Source organism: Melanerpes formicivorus, unplaced genomic scaffold (genome assembly GCF_026170545.1).
Source record: "Melanerpes formicivorus ecotype bairdi unplaced genomic scaffold, bMelFor1.0.p_v2 SCAF_3, whole genome shotgun sequence".
NCBI lineage: Eukaryota > Metazoa > Chordata > Aves > Piciformes > Picidae > Melanerpes > Melanerpes formicivorus.
Window position 1 is genome coordinate 17,452,506 of NW_027142355.1, and position 21,435 is coordinate 17,473,940.

The 21,435-nt window shown below is 35.0% G+C and overlaps 1 protein-coding gene across 2 annotated transcripts in view; it reads right to left on the reverse strand.

The window, feature by feature from the left end:
- The window catches only part of SEMA3E (semaphorin 3E), a 123,173-nt gene that overhangs the window by 40,828 nt on the left and 60,910 nt on the right, over positions 1-21,435 (reverse strand). For both annotated transcript variants that reach the window (XM_068167869.1, XM_068167859.1), the window contains 4 exons: positions 20,447-20,607; positions 17,375-17,434; positions 12,418-12,537; positions 1,931-2,024 (listed from right to left, as the gene is read on the reverse strand). In XM_068167869.1, coding sequence (XP_068023970.1) covers positions 1,931-2,024; positions 12,418-12,537; positions 17,375-17,434; positions 20,447-20,607 — 435 coding nt within the window. The remainder of the gene's footprint in view (positions 1-1,930; positions 2,025-12,417; positions 12,538-17,374; positions 17,435-20,446; positions 20,608-21,435) is intronic.

A 21,435-nucleotide genomic window follows, 5' to 3' on the forward strand; every position in this document is an offset into this window, starting at 1 on the left:
TCATATTAGTTTTCACAGGATCACAGGATGTTAAGGGTTGGAAGGACCTCCAAACATCATGAGTACAAACTCCCTGACAGAGAGGGACCTCAAAATCTAGCACAGGTCACACAGGAACATATCCAGATGGGTCTTGAAAGTTTTTTGTATCTTTTGGGTCTTGGTGCTTTATCTGTGAATTGACAAAAATGCATTATTTCTCTTGCTAATCTTGCCACAATACCGAACTGTTAGCTTTGTGAGGTCGATTTTCTAAGTCTTTGTGAATGGATGTGCAAGACTGATCAGCATTTGTCAGGGAAGGCCTTATTTAATGGTCTTCTCCTTCAAATAAAACTGTAAAGATACATAGGACCTCCCATCATCCGGGTAACCTAATGAATAGGCCAGAAAAGCAAGGACTAGCCATAAGTCTTGAAGTTCTCAGTGGGACAATCTGGCTTCTATTTAAGCAATAAAATTCACATTGAACTCACAGCGGGAACATGATCAAGTTAATTTATTAACTTAGTTCTGTCTGAGGAAAGGTTGAGAAGGACTTCAGTAATAGACCATGAGGTTTCAGGCCTACAGCAAATTCCATGTGATAAGTCTTTTTTCCCAGGCTGAGCTAAGACTGGAATCTGTTAAAAACTGTAGAAACAATTTAGAAATAAAGGTGGAAGAAAAGCATAACAATCTGGGTTTCATGGATTTTATAAGGTCAGTCAAAATATTGCACTTTTTTCTGATTCTTTCGTGACTTCTTAACCCATTAACTCTTAAGAATTTGAGCTTTCTCTTTTCTTTTAAATTTCTTTCGTTCTTTTATTCTTTTAATGAGAAAGAATGCTATTTTGATGAATTGCTCAAATTGGAAAGATTGGGCATTACTGGTGAAGATTCATCCTGTAAGCTATTTATTAGTGTAAATAAATAAATACACCTAACATCTAAAAATGTATTTGTCACTGATGATCAATACTTCAGGTATGAAGTAAAATGTAAATATCAAAGAGCCTTAAAATCCTCTAACATTTTTTATCCATGAAAAGTTAAAAATTTGATCTTTATCCATTTGTTTCTCACTGTTTCTTTTACCAACCATTCCTTTTGAATGCTCTGTTTTCATCTTTTTTATGTTTCCTAAAACCAGAATTCACTGTGTTTCATCCTTTATCTGCTGTTTCAGACTATTTTTAGTCAATGTACTATAATATTGACAAGATTGTGTTTGCCTGGTCTCACAAAATGTTTTCAGGAAAACATTATAGAGAAAAAATAAAAAAGATTTGTTATGCAGTAACTTCAAAGGTCTCAGCTCTACAATGGTGTACTTACCATAGAGGAGCACTGTCTCAACACAGCTTTCTGACACTGCAGGACTTAGACTGAATTCTGGTTTTTATAACTGGAAAGTATAAGATCAACTCTCCTAACAGAGACTCATCAGTTTTGGAAAGTTTCATTAAAAAGTAGCCCTAAAAAAATTATATTTATTTTGTTCTCAAAACCAGTAACTCATATTAAAAATGCATGTTTTGTACAGAAACAGTTAAAGTCACATTTTTACAAAGTGGTTGTTACTCAAATTACACCTCAGTAGATGAGAAATAGTAAACTTTATGTGTTTATCTCAGTGGTGAAAAAGTCTAAGCTAGACATACTGCTGTTTTTGAAGAAAAGTAAGAAATTGTTGTTTCCAAAATTACACAGCAATCAATTACTTCTTCAGGGTGGCATGTGTCAAATAACATCCATTCAGTTCAGAGAGACTCCGTTGCTGGAGTTAATGCTGCCTGGGATGTAATATTAATGTGAACAGCACCGTGAGGATTAAGTCTGATGTGAAAAGTTGCAGTGGAAGACTGACAGCACTTTGGAATGCTGAAGAAAGGCTCAAAATGACAGACTGACAAAACCACGAAGCTTGTGACATAAATATCATTACCAATTAAGATGGAGGTGAAGGAAGAACTGGGGTCAAAAGGGCACCTTCCTCGTCCTCTCTCAAATTTGTGCGATTCCAGTTTAAACAGATGATCCTTACAAAAAACAAAAAACACAATAAAATACCATTGAAAACAGTGTAAACCCTACAGGCAAAGAAAAGCAGTCCTGAGAGATAAGCTTAGCTTTGTTAAACCTTTGAAAAGGATTGACTTCATTAGGAAGAAAACACAATTAAGGTTCCTCGTACATATACTAGTAAAAATTCTCTTGGTTTCTACAAATCACATCTGTGTGTACACTGCCCAAAAATGCTTCAGTAAAATATGATCTAAAATTTGACTTATTTCATTCTGTGGGAGTAGGGAGTAAAGATTCCTCTATCTTTTCTCCAAATTATTTAAACATTAAATAGATATCTGGCCATGGAATGTGTTTTCCCTCTTTAAACATTTTTTTCCAGTAGTTGTTAAATATATCACGCTGTGTTATCTTCTTTTAGTAGCTTTGAGATGTTTATATATCTTCTTCATAGAAGTATTTCTAGGAATGAAACTCCAATTATGGTTTGCAGAGCAGATGTGATCTCTGCAGTGCATTTAACAGAATATAACAAGAATACTGTCAACTTAGTTTAAATGTCTGTGTAAGATTCTAAAGGTTGAGAAGGAATTTAGAATTTAAATTTTAATTTGCAATGCTACTTTTGTCCCAACTTTGTCAAAAGATCCCATTAATATCTGATTAAAATATCTACTGAGAGTACAATATTGTAAAAATTTACATAAATATAAAAAAAGTTGCCACAAAGCAGAGGGATGAGAGTGGGGGAAAAACCAACAAAAGCAAAATGGGCAAATACAGAGAAAACTATGAAGCCTTCATAAAGATATTCCATCTAGCCACCAAGTGTGATGAGTAAACATTTTGATAGTCAGTAGTACCAGTTCTGTGTGTTTCAATCAAAAGTCTGCTATAATGCAGATAATATCAACATCCTGGATAAATGCAACCTACATGTTCAGTAAATTAATCTTGTGTTCACATTTCTAAAATACTAAGACAAACATTTTGCAAGGCATAAAATTACATGTTACATGAACCCAAAGTCCCTAGAATTTGTAAGAGAATTTGCCTGAATATTTCCCTTACAGCAAACATTCTCTAAGAGGTCCAAGAGGCTTCTTAACCATAAAAATCAGTTTTCATTAGACTTTATTTTTCAGGTATTTGGTACAGTAACTCAGTATTCACAAAGAACATGCTCAATATGTCCAGATGGGATAAAATAGTGTTCTGATAGTACTTATTTAAGTATATATAGTCCTTTTTTACTTCACCTTATGACATTATATCAGTTTTTTTTAATGCTGTCGGTTAAGTTTGTGCAATTTTGAGTCTGTAGCATACACAGCTCAGTCCCTAGGAGGTTTTCCTGTTGGGAGATATAGAAACCTGATGACATGTCTGCTTTCTGCAATACTGCATTCCCCAGCGTCCATCAGATTGCTCACCTGTGTTCACCCATCCTACCCCCAAGCACGTGCAATTGCTCTCAAAGCAAAACTAATGTTCCCTTCAGGTTGCTCTGATCAAAAAGAGAAAATATTTAAAACAAGGAGTAAAGAAACAGAAGAGACATTGACCATTGTCTAGGGTGGAAAACTGGTAAGATAGTAATAATGATAGCAAAAAATATTTATTTTTAAATAGACATAAAGAAAAAAAATATATATGGAAAGTGTGAAAGTTGTAGAGCTGTTAGTTCCCATTCATTCATGAATAATTGAATATTTCTATGTGTTTAATTTAAAACAGTTAATTCTGAGCTTCTCATAAGCAACTCTCCTTCAAAGCATTATTCACTCCTTAATCTCTAGATGAGCCAAGACTATCTGTCTAAATAATACAGGCATTTTGCTACAACTTCTTTTCAAAAAGTAGCCTTCCCATTAGTTAAATAGATTCTATTAAAATGGAATGTAACCCAGAATGCAGTTCTGGAGAAAATACCTCTTTCATGTCTACTTGATATGAAAAAGCTACTCCCTGCCCACCCCCCCCCCCCCCCCCCCCCAACAAAACCAAACCAAACCAAACAAACAAAACCCACCAAAACAACCAATCATACAAACCTTAAGTAACAGACCTAAAACTCACAAGATAACAAGAGACATTCAGAATCTCACCTCTCCAGAAGTTTATGTATTGGTCTGATGTTAAAGCTGATGAAGTAGAAAATAATCTTCCTGGGTAGAGAGTAATGGTGCAAGAATATTTTCTGCTATATCAGCTTCATTTACACATCAGTTGAAACTATTCCTGCTCTGCTGTTGGGCAAATGTCAAACAATGATGAAATATTTCTCTGTGTGTGGAAATCTGAGCCCCATTCCATACATTTCAAACATCACATACCAGGTATTTTTTCAAAATTAAATCTCATAACATTTTTGGGTCAATAGTGCAATTTGAACTTAGGAAGGGAAAGAAGAAAACTTCTGAAATTGTGGAAAAGGACTGGGGAATCATAATTGCATAAACTATTTCTAAAAAGAATTTGATTGTCTGATATTATTTATTCTCCAACTAGGTATTAAAAATAAAGATACTCAGGAAAATATTTCTGTCCTGGGATGTCAATTAAATTATTTGTCAATGAATTAGTTTGATTAAAACAGCAACAACAACAAAAAAATAGAGAAACACATAGAAGTATGTGGAGAGAGAAATGAAGAGTTAATATTAAGTATTTTTTTTCTAGCCTTTGTTCAATTTTCCCCACAGTAAAATGAAAAGGAAGTTGTCTATGAAAGGAAAATGTAATAAAATTAAAACTGATTATGAAAAAAAATGTACTTAGATATAGTGATAAGATGTGAAAAGAAAATTATTTTGAAACAATACTTGAAGAAGTTTTACTATCCATACTTCACAGTTTGTAGTTTGTGGTAATATTTCATCCTACACTAGGAACAGAATCTGAGATTTATTTTTTTTGTCCTATGGGACTAAACATGATCCCATCAGGACCTCATAGACCACACCTTATATTCAAGTCTTCCCCTAGTAAAATGCCACTGAGTATTACACCAGGGATACTTGGTCATTATGGAGCCTTCCAGATGGTGTGGAAGGATTTGTTTTTCACTGTTCACCAAATTACAGTATCACAGTGAAAATACTAATGGTCTTAACAATTCTCCTGAGAATCAGAATGAAATCAATGGTAAAAATAAATCCATCTTGTTTAAATTCATTATATGAATTTGTTTAAAAGCAAACTGTATGACCATAAAATGAAAATGTCAATCAGTACGCATAGTATCCTTGAACATCCCAGTCTAGTTGAGAGGAGCCCCTGCCCATAGTGGCAAGGTTGGAGATGATCTCTAAGGTCCCTTCTAATCTATGCCTTTCTATCATTTGATGATTATCTACATTCTTAACAGCTGGAATTTCTGAGATAGAATAGTAGCTTAGATATATAGTATCATACTAACACTGAAGGTAGACAAAAATTTGAATTTTGGTGAAATTTGGAGAAATTTTTAGTAGATCTCACCAGTTTTGATATAAAACAGGATCTGTATCTCATAAATGCTTGAAAATGCATATAAGTGACTGAAAAGTCACCAAAAATGTAAGCAATGACTCCTCCAAGAGAGATTTTCCACCTTAGTTTTCCACCTTGGTATGCTTTTAGGACAACTTCTGCTGAGATTGTGAGAGTAACATCAGAGCAAATACCAAATATTCCATGGTTGCAGTAAGTTATTCCATCACTGAGGCAAGTAACTGAAGATCAGCTGTCAGATATGTCAGCTTCCACAGGATGCCAGTTTACATGAAGTAAGCGTTACACATTAATAATCAGCTTTGAAGGTTAATACCATAATTCTAACCCTTCTTGCTGTTTGTGCCACTGGAATCCCTTGAGAAATGTCAGAAGAAAACTAGCAGTTTCCTCACAGATTATCCAACAGAAAAAATCAACACTGCAACTTATTTTGTGGGCACTTTACTTTGGTTAGGGTAAAAATTATACAAAAACATGTATGGAGGGCAGGGAGTGAAATTACAAATTTTTACATGTAGTTTGAGAAAAGAAACGAGGTTCTGGCTTTTATTTATGATACCTATGACTCAGGAAACATAATACACTTTTGACTAATACTAAAATAATGAGGTTGTTTTAAAAAAGATAGAAGATAACTGCAAGGGCATCAAGCATTTTGTAATTAACAGCATATGAATTGATAATTTTCAACAATGAAGTATAATGTGGGCTATGAATAATAATGAAAGAAAAGGTCAATCAAGGCCATGAAAATTGGAAGGCTTCATTCAACTTTTGTTGCAGAAAATTACTTTGTCTAACATCAAATGCTGCTTTCTTCTGGCTCAACACATTTAGGTGTGTGATTAATTAAAACATACGCTTATTTCTATTCCTAATCAGGAGTAGAAACGCTTATTTCAATTTCTAATCCTATTCCTATACCTAAGCCTATTCTCAATATTAATACAAAGGCTGCATCTTTTCAGTAAATCAGGGACTTAAAAACATAGAGTCTTTTGCTGAGCTTCCTGGCAATATTACTTCTATCAGAAAAAAAATAATTTTATTTTCTATAAGGGGACCTTGAAAGAGTTCAGTGCAGAGCCACAAAGATGATGAAGGCAGTGGAACATCTCCCTTGTGAGGAAAGGCTGAGGATCTGGGTCTCTTTAACTTGGAGAAGCAGAGTCTAAGGGGTGACCCAATCCATGTTTATAAAGATGTGTAGGGCAAGTGTTGGGAGGACAGAGCCAGGCTCTTCTCAGTCATGTGCAATGATAGGTCAAGAGGGAACAGATGCAGGCTGGAGCATAGGAAGTTCTACATGAACATGAGGAAAAGCTTTTTCACCATGAGGGTGACAGCCCTGGAACAGGCTGCCAAGAGATGGTGTGGAGTCTGCTTCCATGGAGACATTCAAAACCTGCAGTATCTGATAAATATAGTTTCAAATATTAGACAAATACCTATCTATATAAATCCTGCAAATTCGTTCAAGAAATTAACAATCTAAACCAAATAGAAAATGAATCAATATAACACAGTTTATATTAAGGAACCCCTGCTCCAAATACTTATAATTATCTTCAATTCCTATTACAACCTACAGGCCTTTTTAAGTTAGTATAACACAGACATGCAGATATATGGAAGAATAACACAAAGATTCTCCAACAGTGAAAGAATTTTCCATTTCATGATGTAATATCCTCTTTTTAAAACCCAAACACTGATTTTCTAAGAGATCTAAAATCCCTGGCAGAAAAAAAAAAAAAAAAAATTAAAAAATCTATCTGCTTGTTTTCAGATGATTAACAACTTTGAATTACACCTTCCACATTCACTCAACTTTATTTTTGTGGTCATATGGTGATACAATACTAGGAACAGAATTCTCAAATAACTGGTTGAAATAGTCAGGTCTCTGCTATGTGACATAATTAAGATTATCTGTAGGGTAGTATTTCTTCTAAGGATCTGTTTTCAATCCTCTTTACTATCCAGTGAGATACTGCAAAGATCAATCATCCTACGGGATGAGAGTGCATAAAATATTATAGCCATTAAATCCTCCCTAAAAATTCATATGCATTTTTTAGGTCTATGCATTTTATTCCACAGTTAAATGATTAAGACATATTTGGCTCAAATCTGAAAAGTGTTCTTTTAAAATCTGGAGTTATGTCAGACTGCTGTCTGAGTTTGATAAAGGATTATCTATTTGTGACTTGTGTCAAAATATCTGGCCTAAAGTGACAGAAATAATACAGTTCCCAGATTTAATGTGTGTGAAACACTCTGGAAACAGAAAAAAAAAAAAAAAAGAAGAAAAAAAAGACAAAGCCCCAGCCACCCTGCAGACAGAAATCACAGTAATTTATCCTTGGCAGTTCAGAATGTTTAAGTAGAAATGATTGAATTGGTCAGAATTTTAGGAGACACACCTTTACATGGCTTTAAAATGGACACATAAGTTCATTAGGGTCCTACAGCATAGGATAGGACCATTGGAAAAATCAATTATTATTACATTGCACTAGTGTTATAGTTAGCATATATGGAAGTCTCAGGGAACACATAAAGGATCTTTAGAATTAAAATGTTTGAATAGCTGTGTATGGAGATATAGTCACATGAACAGGTGAAAGAGGAGCTGAAGACAGTAAAAAAAATTATTTACAACACTGAAGGGGTTTCTGTAGGGAAATGCAAAGTCTTTACACAGAATATTTCTAGCCAAGACTCACATTTCCTGAATTTTCAGAAACTAAACTTCTGCTGAGATTGAGAGTAACATCAGAGCAAATACCAAATAAAAGTCCTCTCATCTAATGAATGCTGTCATGACAACTGGGGAGAAAAATAATGAAAAAAAAGTAATTAAAAAGGAAGCATATAATAACATAGTTTGAGCTTACAGTCCAGGCTTTGTTGATGGATAGAGCAACAGATGCATAGGGCATGAAGAAGACACTAGCTACATTCATCTGAGAATGGATTTCAGAAGGAAAGCAGATACCTTGAGGAAGTTCTGTCTGTCTCTGTAGTGTGGAGACTTAGTTTGATTTAGATTAAATCTTAGGATGAAATTTTTCACCTTATGGGTGTTGAGATGCTGGAACAGGTTGCCCAGAGAAGATGCAGAGGCTTCAACTCTCAAAGTGTTGAAACACAGGTTGGACAGGGCCTTGATTAACCTGGTGTAGTACGAGGTGTCCTTACCCATGTCAGGGAGGTTGGAACTAGATGATTTTTAGGGCCCCTTCCAACCCAAACCATTCTATGAAACAGTGAAAACAAAAGGTTAGTACGAACCTTGGGTGTGTTCAGGATATGGAATGCTCTGAATACTTAGTCAGGAACTAACAAAGTAGTTTTTAATACAATTGGATCCAAAGTGGTATATCTTGGAATAGAGAATACAGTTTCTATCTGATATACATTAGATTCTAGAGGTTCAGATGCTTGTTCAGAGCACTTTTATGTATTAGGCTGAGTAGCATAATTTAGGATCTTGGACATCACAAGGTGTCTTGTTACAGCTGAGTGATAGACAGCTCTAGAAATCTCTTTATAGACCTTGTCATATGAGAATGCTAATTAGATATCTTAACTAAGTGTATGAATTGGGATAAGTTTATGCTCCAGAGAAGAATTTTGGGTCAAGTAGAAAATGCTGAAAGAGATTTCTCATCGTGATTCTGTGCCAAGAACTCTGCACTTAAGTCTCTGAAAAGAGTAATCTCAAACAGAGGTAAGGAAGTGACCTTGCCTGTATACACAGCACCAAATAGCATGTCTGGTTCTAGCATCTGCACTTCCAAAATGTAAAAATACCACAGAGAGTTCACAGGAAGGACACAAATACAATTGTGGAATCCTTGTGATAGGGGAATTTAAGGAGCTATATTTATTCAGCTTATCAAAAGAAGTGAAGAGGCGGCTTGATCTTTGTGTATAGGTACTCACATGCGGAAGAGATGTGGGAAAGATAGTGAGAGACACTTAACTTTGCTATGAAAAGCATATCAGGATTACATGACAGGAAGTTGAAGTTAGATAAATTTAATTTTAAGTGGCAATTTCCTAACTTTGGAAGTAATTAAATATTAGGGTAGTTTACCAGAGAAACAGAGGGGTTACCTGTATCTGGGTTCTTTGAAATGATAATACATACTTTCCTGAAAATATTTTAATTCAATATCTGAGAGAAATTACACATACAGTGGGTGACTGATGACATAAAATATTCTGATGGTCTCTTCTGGCCTTTGTTTCTGTTTATACAACTTCCATTGTCACTTTTCTATCAATGGGAAGAACAGAATTGCCTTTTCTTCCCTGTTCTTACTGAGATTCATTATGGTAATTATTATAGCCAAAATTAATTAAATTTAGTTTCTCACATAACCATATGCATGGATTTGGAAGGAACTTTGTCCTGTTTCACAGGTTCTTCATCCTGTTTGGAAGGTTGGTAGGTTAGCCAATTTTGGAAATTGAGTTGTCATTTGAGCTGGCATGGGAAACCTTTTTTGTGCCTTTCTTGGTTAGTGCTTTCTCATTTTCTTAGGACCACATAGCTAAGTCATGGTTTCAGTAAGAAATACTTCTTCAGATTGGGATTGATGTTTTCTTTTTTCCCTTTACAGGACAACATCTTTGTTTTATGCTGCGATTTAATTAATTTCTTGACAATTTAGAATGTAGGTACCATTTTGATATCTCCTAAATTGTATGCATCTTTAGGTTCCAAAACCACAAAATGCTTTAATGTAATAGAAATTTGGGTCTTTGAGGTGTTCAGTGCAATTAGACAGCCAGTGGTATGGGTGTCCAGTTAGACAATGTAATGAGCATCTTTGGTAAAAGATTCCACTACATTGTCTTGCTTACTTGGCAACACTTCATATTTATGAACATTTGATACTGGTTTAAACATCACCTACCTTAGTGGCCAGTTTCACATGAACTGTAGATGCAGAGGGCCTCAAAAAATAAGAAATTTTGTAGTATTTAGGATTGCAGATTTAATTCCATGGCTGCAGTGAACTGAGAAACCTGCTAAAATTTAGTGAATGTCATTCTATCTGGTGGCTTTTTATCCATGAAGATGGACACTGTGTTTCTGAGCAAATATTTTCAGGGCAAGAATTTGTCACACATTCTATCTAATGAAGGATAGACCAACACCCACTTCTCTTTGGTCAGTGAAAACAGATGTTGTTCCTCCTTAATCCTCTCCAAACTGAGAGTGGAGATGAAGTAATAGGAAAAAACATGGAAAGGGAGTAACTAGATAGATCATTGTTTGTTTTGATTATAAAAGTATGTCAGAAATAAAATCTTGAAGTTATATATATATATATATATACACACACACACACACACAGAGTCAATTTCTTAATAAAGCTGTAAGAATGATGACATTACCAAATGCTGGCCAAGAGCAGAATTACATCATGTAAAAAATCAAACTGCAATATGTCTGGAATGTTCTCTTTTAAATTACACTTCAATTCACTTCAGTTTGTAAAAGCAAGAGCTGAGGAGATCATGTCTACATATTAGTGTAGCAAACACATTTACCATTGGTCTACACAAACAGAAGAATAGTCATTTTCCCTTGACTTCAGAGTGGGTAAAATACTACAACCTCAGTTTGACAAGGGAATCATAAAAAAAAGAGAAGGTAGGACAGTGGACTATTATGGGCCACAGATTCTTACATATAAGTTTTGCTTCTGTTTTGTTTGCTTGTTTGCTTGTTTCCTATTTTAATTAGCCTGTTACTTATACCTTCTTTAATAGTGTTACTAAATAGACTTTGCTTCATTCAAACTGTACCAGGAAGCCTGACAGGGTGTTGATGAGAGGAGTAAAGAAGACATTAAAAACTGCATCATTTTGAACTTGCTTATTATTTAGTTACTTCTTTAATTTCAGAAGATGGTGTGTTTCTGCAGTTCAAATTACTTCAAATATAAGTGCTGTGCTGGGGGTCTTATGAGATGCAGTTGGAGATGCGCTTATTGATCTCCACAGTACTATTTCACTCAGCTACAAGTGTCATTAATCAGACAACACACGGAATACAATCAACACTAGGAAGCTGAATTTAACAAAGCAAATTTTTTGTTAAAAATTTAAAAATATTTAATAGAATTTTTGTTAGGAATTGTTATATCAGTTAATAATAAAATCAGTAATAATAACATTCTAAGATGAATCATAGGATGGCTTAGGTTGGAAGGGACCTTAGAGATCATATACTCCAATGTCCCTGCCATGGGCAGGGACACTTCCCAGCTAGACTCAGCTGTTCCAAGGCCTCATGCAACCTGTCCTTAAACACTCTCATGGAGGAGGCATCCATAACATCATGGGGCAGCTTATTCCAGAGTCTCATTACCCTTGTACTGAAGAAGTTTTTCCTAAGATCCAGTCTAAACCTGCTCTCCCTCAACTTCAAACCATTTCCCCTTGTCCTATTGCTAGACATCCTTATGAAAAGTCCCTGCAGGATCCCTTCAGGAAAGCATCTCTAAGGTCTCCATGGATTCTTCTCTTCTCTAGGATGAAAAAACCCTCTGCCTGTCCTCATAGCAGAGCTGTTACAGCCCTTGGATCATCTCTGTGGCCCTCCCCTGGACACACACCAATGGCTCTGTGTCCTTCATGAAAATGTGTCCTCATGAAAATGACTGAGTTCTTTGCACAATTCTCCAAAATATGCTTTCAATCATTAGTGAGCTCCTCTAATCACAAACCTAAATTAAACCATGGTTACATTCCACCAGAGAAAATATCTCTTGCATGGTTTGTATAAGAACTTGGAGCACTTCAATGTAAATATTTATTTTTAAACATAGAGGCTTTGCTGGAATACAGACCAGAATAGTCACTAGTATCAAACAAATTTCTTACCTCTGATGGATGCCCAGCTCTAATAAAAATACAGTGGGGATCAAAAGCTCCTGTTCCACAAGCAAGAAGATGTGTTCTGTTGTATCGGTGAAGGACACGGATGTAATTTGCACATTCATCCTAGTTTACATAAAAAAAAATAGGAAAATATTAACTTTTTTTCCCCCATCCCCCACACATCTTAGGTGCCTTTAGGTGATATTCTACATCAGAAGACTTGGTATTCTGTCAAATATATTAGTTCTCCCACTTTATGCTAGAACCTCACTGCACCAATTTCATGGATGGACACTTTTGATGTGAAAAAACCCCACAAGTTTCGAACACTAATTCATTAAAATTTATTTTACATGCTTAAGTAGTTAGGTTTGATTAAGTTATAGAACACATTTATGTACTTCTGTAATCTCAGACATCATGAAAATTTAAATATTTGTTTTACTAAGCATTATCAGACGTACTAGACATAAGAGCACGAGATGTGAATAGTCAGAAAATGGCTTCTCTGTCAAGTTAAATGAACTTTATCTCCAAAAAAAAGACACTTTTTTCTTACATTTTCTACTCTACCATTACTTTTATGTATAATTAATTGCTAATCAATATTTTTTTTATATTATATTGCCTCATGCTTTACCTTTTCACACTGTTCAAACCCTTCTTTGAAGGAAAAATGATTAATTTCCTACAGGGAAATACTCTGGGACTCATTAGTGTATTTGCAGCTTCATAAATATTACAATTAAAAGTTTCAAACACCCCTTTGAGATGTGGGGTCATTATCCTTCCTGTGTTAAACTTGAAATAGAGACAGTGAGATAAAAGTACCCATTGATTTTGGGACTCCTGGGACTTGATTTTACAGAGTATTTAACATTTTGCAATGATTTCTGTGTTTGGAACAAAATTCCTGATCATTTGCATTCATTGCTCACTATTTCTGCAACTCATATTCTGGGTACTAAGGAAGTCATAGCAAGTTTAAGAAGACAATTATAATGGAATTATTCTTAGCTGACACAAGATATTCTAAACTTCAGACATTAATTTATGCTATTCTTCTAGGCTTTTTCTACAGCCAACTAAGAAGGCCAGACATTTCCAAAAGGCAATTAATTATATCCTAAAATGAATGTGTAAAATAGTGGAAATTTTCTGTCCTTCACTCTAGTCTTTACATGGCTGTAGTCTTTAGATGGCTGATTAGAAGAATCCCGAGTCTTACTAATTATCTACAAGAACTTAAATGTCACAGAGGATAGGTTTGTGGCAGGACCATGGGCAGTATTCAGCTTTTGGAAATCTGCATTGTGTTTAAAACTAAGAAATTACCTATCCTCTTCCTTCAAATCCATGTGTTTTCAGGGAAGGTTTTACAACAATTCCAACAAATATATAAGGATCATAAGGAAATATTCTCCTTTACTACATCATTCTCCTTAATCCTTCCCCTTGAAGGTGTATCATGCTAATTGAAAGAAGCAGGATACCTGCAGAAGCAGGTAACTTTCTGTGCAATTAAATAGAACAAATATATAAATATAACAAAACAGCCTTGCAATATCTTACTTTTGCAATTTCTCAGTTCCTAACTATTTTTTTTTAAGTAAATGAAAACAAACAATAATAAATGTCTTCACATCACATCCACATGGTCTCTCAGATGGACAATTTCTTTTTAAACCCACTCAAAAAACCCCAAACCTGCTACCTGAATTGTCAGACAAACTGAGAGAAGAATGAGCTGAGATTAACTGGATGTGGATCCTCTATAGATGGATCAGTACTTAAAGACAGAGTGCCCACTTTATATGCTCATGCACGAACATTTGCTGGGTGGTGCTACCAGAATGGTAACACATAGGAAAGTTATGATGTTTTTGAGTTTTTAAATAGATGCTTTACTAGGCACTGACACTGTTCCTCATCCTCCTTCCCCTCTAAGTATGACCTTACTGACTTAGTCCTTCTGTTCTCTCTCTGTCTGGTGGTCTAGACAGTTTGTACTCCATGCTTTCCTTTTTTACTCACATGTGCCTGATCTTTGTCTCAAAAGCACTGTGGAGGAAAATAGATCTTAGTTTTTTCATTGTTGTTGGTTTGGGGTTTTTTCCCATTTAAATAGAGAAAGAAATCAGTATCTTTCCTTCTGTGTGCCTTCATAGAAATCCATGAAAAATTCTACAGAACAGACAGGATAAGGCAGATACCACATATGGAAAAAAAATCATTGCAAATGGCTTGACTTATCATTTATAAATAGATGAAAAAGGGTGCTGTTCTGAGAGGTGTTAGGCATTGCTTCTGGTCCTACTAATAACATCTTGTATGCATAACAAATAAAAGATCCATTGGCCAACAGAACATTCAAATCAATTTTCTTCTTGTTATATTAATTCACTGAATCTTATGATTGTCTTTAGGAGGGTCCATGGACATATTATCAGCTCTGGAGAATTTTATTCATCTGAAACTTCTTCAGTGTGAAGGAGTTAGTCATCACTATGGAATTTTATTTCTATGAATGATTTCTAATTGTGATAAAATAACTGAGAGGATCAAAAGCTGTCACACTGCAGGCGAACAAGTCTGTTTGCTGGCACACTGGATGAGAGTAGAAAGATTTCCTTCTTGTTTTGAACCATTTCAGAAAAGTGTGGCCTGAGTTTAAGATGATGAACATGTTGTTATGAGAAGGCTTTCCTACCTGCCTGGTTAAGACTGTAACAAGCTCTCTGAAACTGTGTTTATGACTTCAGTACTTGCAGTTTTACTGCTACAAGATGAACTGATAACTTTCAAAGGTTGTAAAAACCTGTAAAATTGGCCTGTTCTTTTATATGGCAGAGGCACATGAAGTACTTCAAAAACTGAGATGCTTATTGCAACAATTTTATTTCCACTAAATTATGCCTTCAGAAACAGACCTGTGGCAAAGGAAAATAAAGGAGAGAAGGGAAAAAAAAAAAAACCCAAAAAAACAACACGCAAACACAAAAACCAAACAGCATGGAAATATGCAGAAATATTTGAAAGAACACTGATGAGTATTTTCTTCTGAGACTTTACAGTGTGAAAAATAGCATTCAGAATTTAGAAATGTCAAAGGATTTATTTTAAGACATTATGCTATTAAGTCAGTATAGGTTTATACCTACAGAAAATGAAGGTGAAAGGAAAAGCAATAGGAAAGTTTATGATCCTCATTTATAATCCTTTTCAGTTTGAGAAATTTAGCTTACTGAGCACTGAGCATGTTAATGGAAATTGTCATGTTTTCCCTGGAATTAATTAATTAGTCTTACTCATTCACATGATCTGATACACAATAGGTCTCATGAGAAGATCAGTGTGCTGTTTGGTATTGCAATATTTCCCATTTTTACTGCTTTAACATTTTTTTCTTAAAGACTCCACTTCTGGAGTCTCGTGATTATTTAAAAATTCTTCTTTTTAGTTTCTGTCTGTTTGCTTGTTTGGGTTTGTTTGCTTGTTTTGGTTTAATTTTCCCTTTGTTTCTTTCTTTTGGTTTTTGTTTGTCTGTTTCTTTCTTTGAGTGTTTTGTTTTGTTTTTGTTTTTTTTTTTTTAAACAGAGACACTAAAGTTTCACAGTGCAGGCAAATGTGGGAAACATGAAGGTCTTTAAAAGATCAAATCAATTAAAAAACAAAATTGAAGACCCACTGGACTGTAAAAGTTTTTTAATTTTGGAGCATCTCATGATTCTCATGGGGATATCTTTATACTACATTGGAACAACAGTAGCTATTTCTGTATTTATATAACACAAAGAATATTGTCAAAATATTAGAAAATAAATTCCATCATCTAGCAAAATAAAGCTCAATGAATTTAGGTTTTGGATTCATTTAATATGACAATGATGTTTGGATAATGTTGAAATCACCACTTTCAACAAAAGCCATCTCAAATTCTCAAGGATACAAAAGCATCCAGGGAAGGCAATGAACTTTTCAGATTCCACAAAAAGGATGAGTTCTAGGCCAGGTCAGTGTAAACAGCGAAGTGTTGTGTGTTTTTATTATTGTTAGTATTTTCCTGTCTGGTGCACTGATTCCCTTCATCTGTACAGTTCTCATGCTTGTGCTTTAAGAGAAATCTTCGTAGCTTCCTAATCTTCACTGGGAGTACGTCATGGTTATCATCAAGTCTGCCCATTTACTGCTTGTGGGAAAACCTTGTGTGTGCCCTTCCATGTCCTATGTTCCTGTCAATGTTCATGCAAAACAGTAATAATTTTGGATACTTTGGTACAGTGTGAGCTCTCTCAACTGTTGGATTTATTAGGTGTTGTATTTGCTGTGTGTTTATGAGGTGCAGATAATGAACTTGGTGTGCTTTGAAATTAAAGAGCACTTTCATCCTGTGGTGCCAATGATATCACCTGCTGTATGTCTGTGAACTTTCAGGTATTTCAAACGTTAGATCACAGGAACAGAATGGTTTTGGGGCTTGATAAAAGAGAATATTTTCATTAATATACCATGAATCCTACAGGGAAAAACGATTCAGAGGGTATTTTATAATTACTAATGATTTAGCTACTTTTTTTGGAAAAATTCCGGAGAATGTGAATTTTAAAGATAAACTAGAATGTGAAACTTTTGAATGGAGAAGGTACCCTATATCTATGAAAAGAAAGCAAAATAGAAATGGGAAAGGAGAATTATTAAGGTACCTTCTTTGATATCACCAGAAAAATAATTAGGAGATTGTTCAGCTAATCAAAAGTGTTTCTTTCCTGTTTATGCACTGTTTTGGAAAGCATTTAAACTAATTTAGTATGTTCACAGTAGTTACATATTTTTAAGCTGCAACATTTAGAATTACATCTGTGTTTTGATCTATTTGAAGTTTAGAAATGCCTAAATCCATTTCTTCCACCAGCCACCAGTGTGATTAAAGTATATTTGATTTGTAATTTATGATACTTACAGCATCTCTTCCTTTAATTATGCATTCTTCTGCCTGCAGAGGTGTACTAGGCCAATGGATCTGAGGGAAAAGACAAAAACAACAAATAATTCAACTGGAATTCTGTTTATGCTAATCCCATTTTTCCACTGCTTCTTGTGTGATTCATAGAACAGAATTCTTGAATAATAGAACAGCTCATGTTACATGGTCCATTCTTTTGTTTAATTAATCATGAGGTCTTTTCCAACCTGGTTGATTCTATGATTCTATGCTATACCATACTATATACACATGTTTTATTGTAAACTGTGAAGTTCAATCAGGTTCCATTACCTGAAAAGTAAAATTTTCCAGGTCTACTTTTAAATATCTACAAAAGTTGACAAAAAGGTAAGAGATGTGTATTCTGTCTTGCTGAGGGAAAAATCAGTAATCTTAATATGATAACAGAATTGACTACAACAGAATTCAAAGGAAGGTAATGTATGGAATAACTGATATAAATTCAGTTGAAACATCTCTGCTAAATTGTCCATAACTCTCAACATAGAACATTAATTTCAAGCTACTGCTTTCCTGCTATAAGGCTACTTAGGAAAGAAAATGGTTTGCAGTGAAGTTAATGAGGGTCAGCAATTAACCTCTTGGGAATAGGATTAGATCATTGTAGTCAATTGCTAGAAGTGATGCCAAATTATACAAGTGAGGTATTTTTATACCTGCTGTATAAAATAGTGTTTCATTCCAGATGCATGATTTGTTTGGATGAAAACAACGTTAATGACTGAGCAGACTGGAATGATTGCTTCACTTCTTAGAACTTTTAAAAGTAAAAACAAAAACAAGTTCTCTTCAGTGATGTCAAGCTTGGCTGAAACCAAGGAAGTATCAAAAATGCGGATGTCATCATTAAGATTTTTTTTTCAATAGTCCAATCACCAATTATTTTTCAATTTGGAAAAGGGTTTATAAAAATAAATTCTTCTGCTATAAATTTTTTATACCTTTTCTTTTTGTTCTTTCTTTGTTTGTAGTTGAATTGACTTACTTTTCATGAAGTCATTCTACCCATAGAAAATCTGGGGATAAATTGTAAGAAAAATAATTTCATGGAAATTTGGGACAAATTATAAATCCTCGAGGCCTGATGATTAAAAGCAAAAGGTTATCTATATGTTATTCTTACCAGCTTCAGCACACTGTCAGTGTTCAGGTCTCAGGGCCTGAATCAGACCACCTATGGTTCAGACACCATCTAAGTCCTGCAAGGAACCTAAGATTAATCAGGACACTTGTTTTCACTCAGATGGGTTTACAATAATGTATGCATGTGCTTAATTATATTTGTGTAATTATTGCTGTTTCACTTAACCAGTGTTATATAGAGTATGTTTGCACCACATCGAAATCAAGATATTAATCATCTGTAATGGCAACCTTTAACCCGCTACATAGTACATTTCCTGATGTTCATGCTTTAGAGTTATGACAACTACCAGAATTAACTTTGAATTGATCCTTTGCCAGGATTATAAACTTCTGGCAAGATGTCAAGTAGTATTTTTGAGAAATTTTCCTATGCATCTAGACAGGAATAACATTACATTAATATACATTTCACTGGGCTGCATTCTTGACGTAACTATTGGCCTGGACATAATTTTCCAAAACTTTCCACCCCTGCAGGCTACTGTGAAATAATTTTTTTAATTGCTGGTTTAGTGGTTTTCTCTCATCTTCTGAGCAAGGCTGCCCAGATAGGTTTTGGAGCCTCCTTCTATTGAGACATTCAAAACCCACCTTGACACATGCCTGTGTGACCAGCCCTAGGTGCTCTGGGAGGGTGGTTGGACTGGACTGAATGATCTTCTGAGATCCCTTCCAACCTCTAATGTGATTCTGTATGATTTTGTAGCATAATATGCTCCTTGACATCTGAATGATGTATTTTTATCACCGAATTTAAAAGGCAGAAAACCCCCTACTTTTAAATACACTCCTCATGGAGAAAAAATTAATTGTAAGGCAGTACAGAGAACACCTGTTGGTAAATTCAAATACTAGTGTCTCCAAACAGCTTCCCTGTTCATTCATTAGCCTCAAAAAATAGGATGGCACATCTAATGAAAACTAATTTCAAGAAATTCGATGAGCTTTCTATCACTTCAGGCCAAGCTAGACTAAAGTGTGAACTAGTCTGAACCCTTGTATGTTACAGTGAATTTAAGCAATTCAAATATTGCATCCCTTCTTAAGTTAGCAAATAGAACTTAATTAGTCTTTAACTTTTGTTTGGCTGAAGCACAAATTCTGCAGTAAAAGAGTAAAGAGTAAGAGTAAAGAGTAAGAGTATGTCCAAATGGGACAGTGGTGATTTGACAGAGACATAAAGTGTGCTATTCTGTCATCATTCCTCATACAGATATACTGCAAAGTGGGGAAGAAAAGAAAGGGGTAAAAGCTTATTTTACAGGGGGTGGAAAAAAACCCACAAAACCGAAACCCAAAAAACCCACAACCCAGATTTCTAGAAGTTTTCTTACCCGTGATCTCTGATATCTTTTATCAAGTGGAAAAGGAGTTAACCCATATCTCACTGTGAAGGAACAAAGCTCTTTATGCAATATTGCTCTCTGAGGTGTTAAAAAAATTATTATCTTTCTTTTTTGTTGTTTTAGTGGGTTTTTTTTTTTTTTTAGTATTTGCTTCTGAGTTGGTCTGGCTAAAAGTTAATGCTCAACCCACCACAAAATGCCAGGGAGAAATTATTTCTTGATAATATAATGGACATACAGAAGTCAGGTGCATACCATGTGAGGTGTTCTAAACATATGCAAACACAACAAAAAAAAAGTTAAGAAATGGGTGCATGACCCCCAGATGTCTTATTGCATTTTTCTTAAATATAGTCAATTTTTCTCCAATTTAGTGTATTTTTCTTAAATATAAACATAAAAAAATATACTTAAAGTTCATGCACAAAACATCTACAAGTACTCCATTATCTCATTTGCAGTCACGCAAACTCCTGATGTTCTGTGCTGCACATTATGACATGAGGTGATTAATATCTATAGCTTTTTACTCCACCTCTCTGTAGTTCTCGCTGACTCGATCCAAACTGAGGGAATACAAAAGGTCTCTTCCTCCTACAAACAGTCGCTCTTGATACTCATCCAGCAGCATTACATGAAGTCCAAGGTATCCAAATGGGCTGTGAAACACTGACGTTCTGTTTAAATCCCAGAGCTCTGAAATACAAGCAAAGTGTGTGTGATAAATACCAAACAGCTTAGCCTTTATGGTTTCATTTTAATACCCTCCTAGGGAACTAAACAAGAAGTTGTGGGACATTAAAATGCTAATCATATAATCTTTGAGTAAGAAAGAGACAAAACACCTGGGAACAATTTTCAAAAGGAGCCAGCTATCCAGGAGGTTTACATCATGATCTTTGTGCTTCAAAACATCATGAGTGGGGAAGGGTGAAATTAACTTTTCTCCTCAAAACTTTATGAAAAGGACAAAACACTGCTTAGGACATTAACTGCAACTGGAGGGGGTGTGTGTGTGTGTGCGTGTGTGTGGCAATAACTGTAGCGATGGAAGTTGAAAAAAACAATTACTGAATGTTTTCTTCCTAAAGACAAGGAGCCTTCAGGCATGACAAACTGCAGGTTTTTACTGTATAAACAGTGTTGTTCTGGCGTTGGTTTTTTGAAGGGATAAGAAGCCCAGCACTCAGTTCACTGCAAATATTACCATTAGATTCAGTGAGAACAGTATGAAATCTGGGAAATACATATTCATAATTTTCCAAGCAAACAATTATTTTGTCAAAAGATGTACTGACCTGATCAGGGATTCAGGGACTTAGCTGCTTATGATCCAGGCTAAAGTCACTTCCACAGAGAAAGGGAAATTAATTCCAGATAATGTTGCAGAAACTTGGAATCAGGCCTCAAGAAGGAAGAAAGAGGAAAGCACAGGGGTTTTTCTGGACTCTCAAGCAGATGGTGCAAAACATAGCCCGGGCCAGAGAGGCTGAAAACCATTTTTTCTGTTAGGAAGCCTCAAAA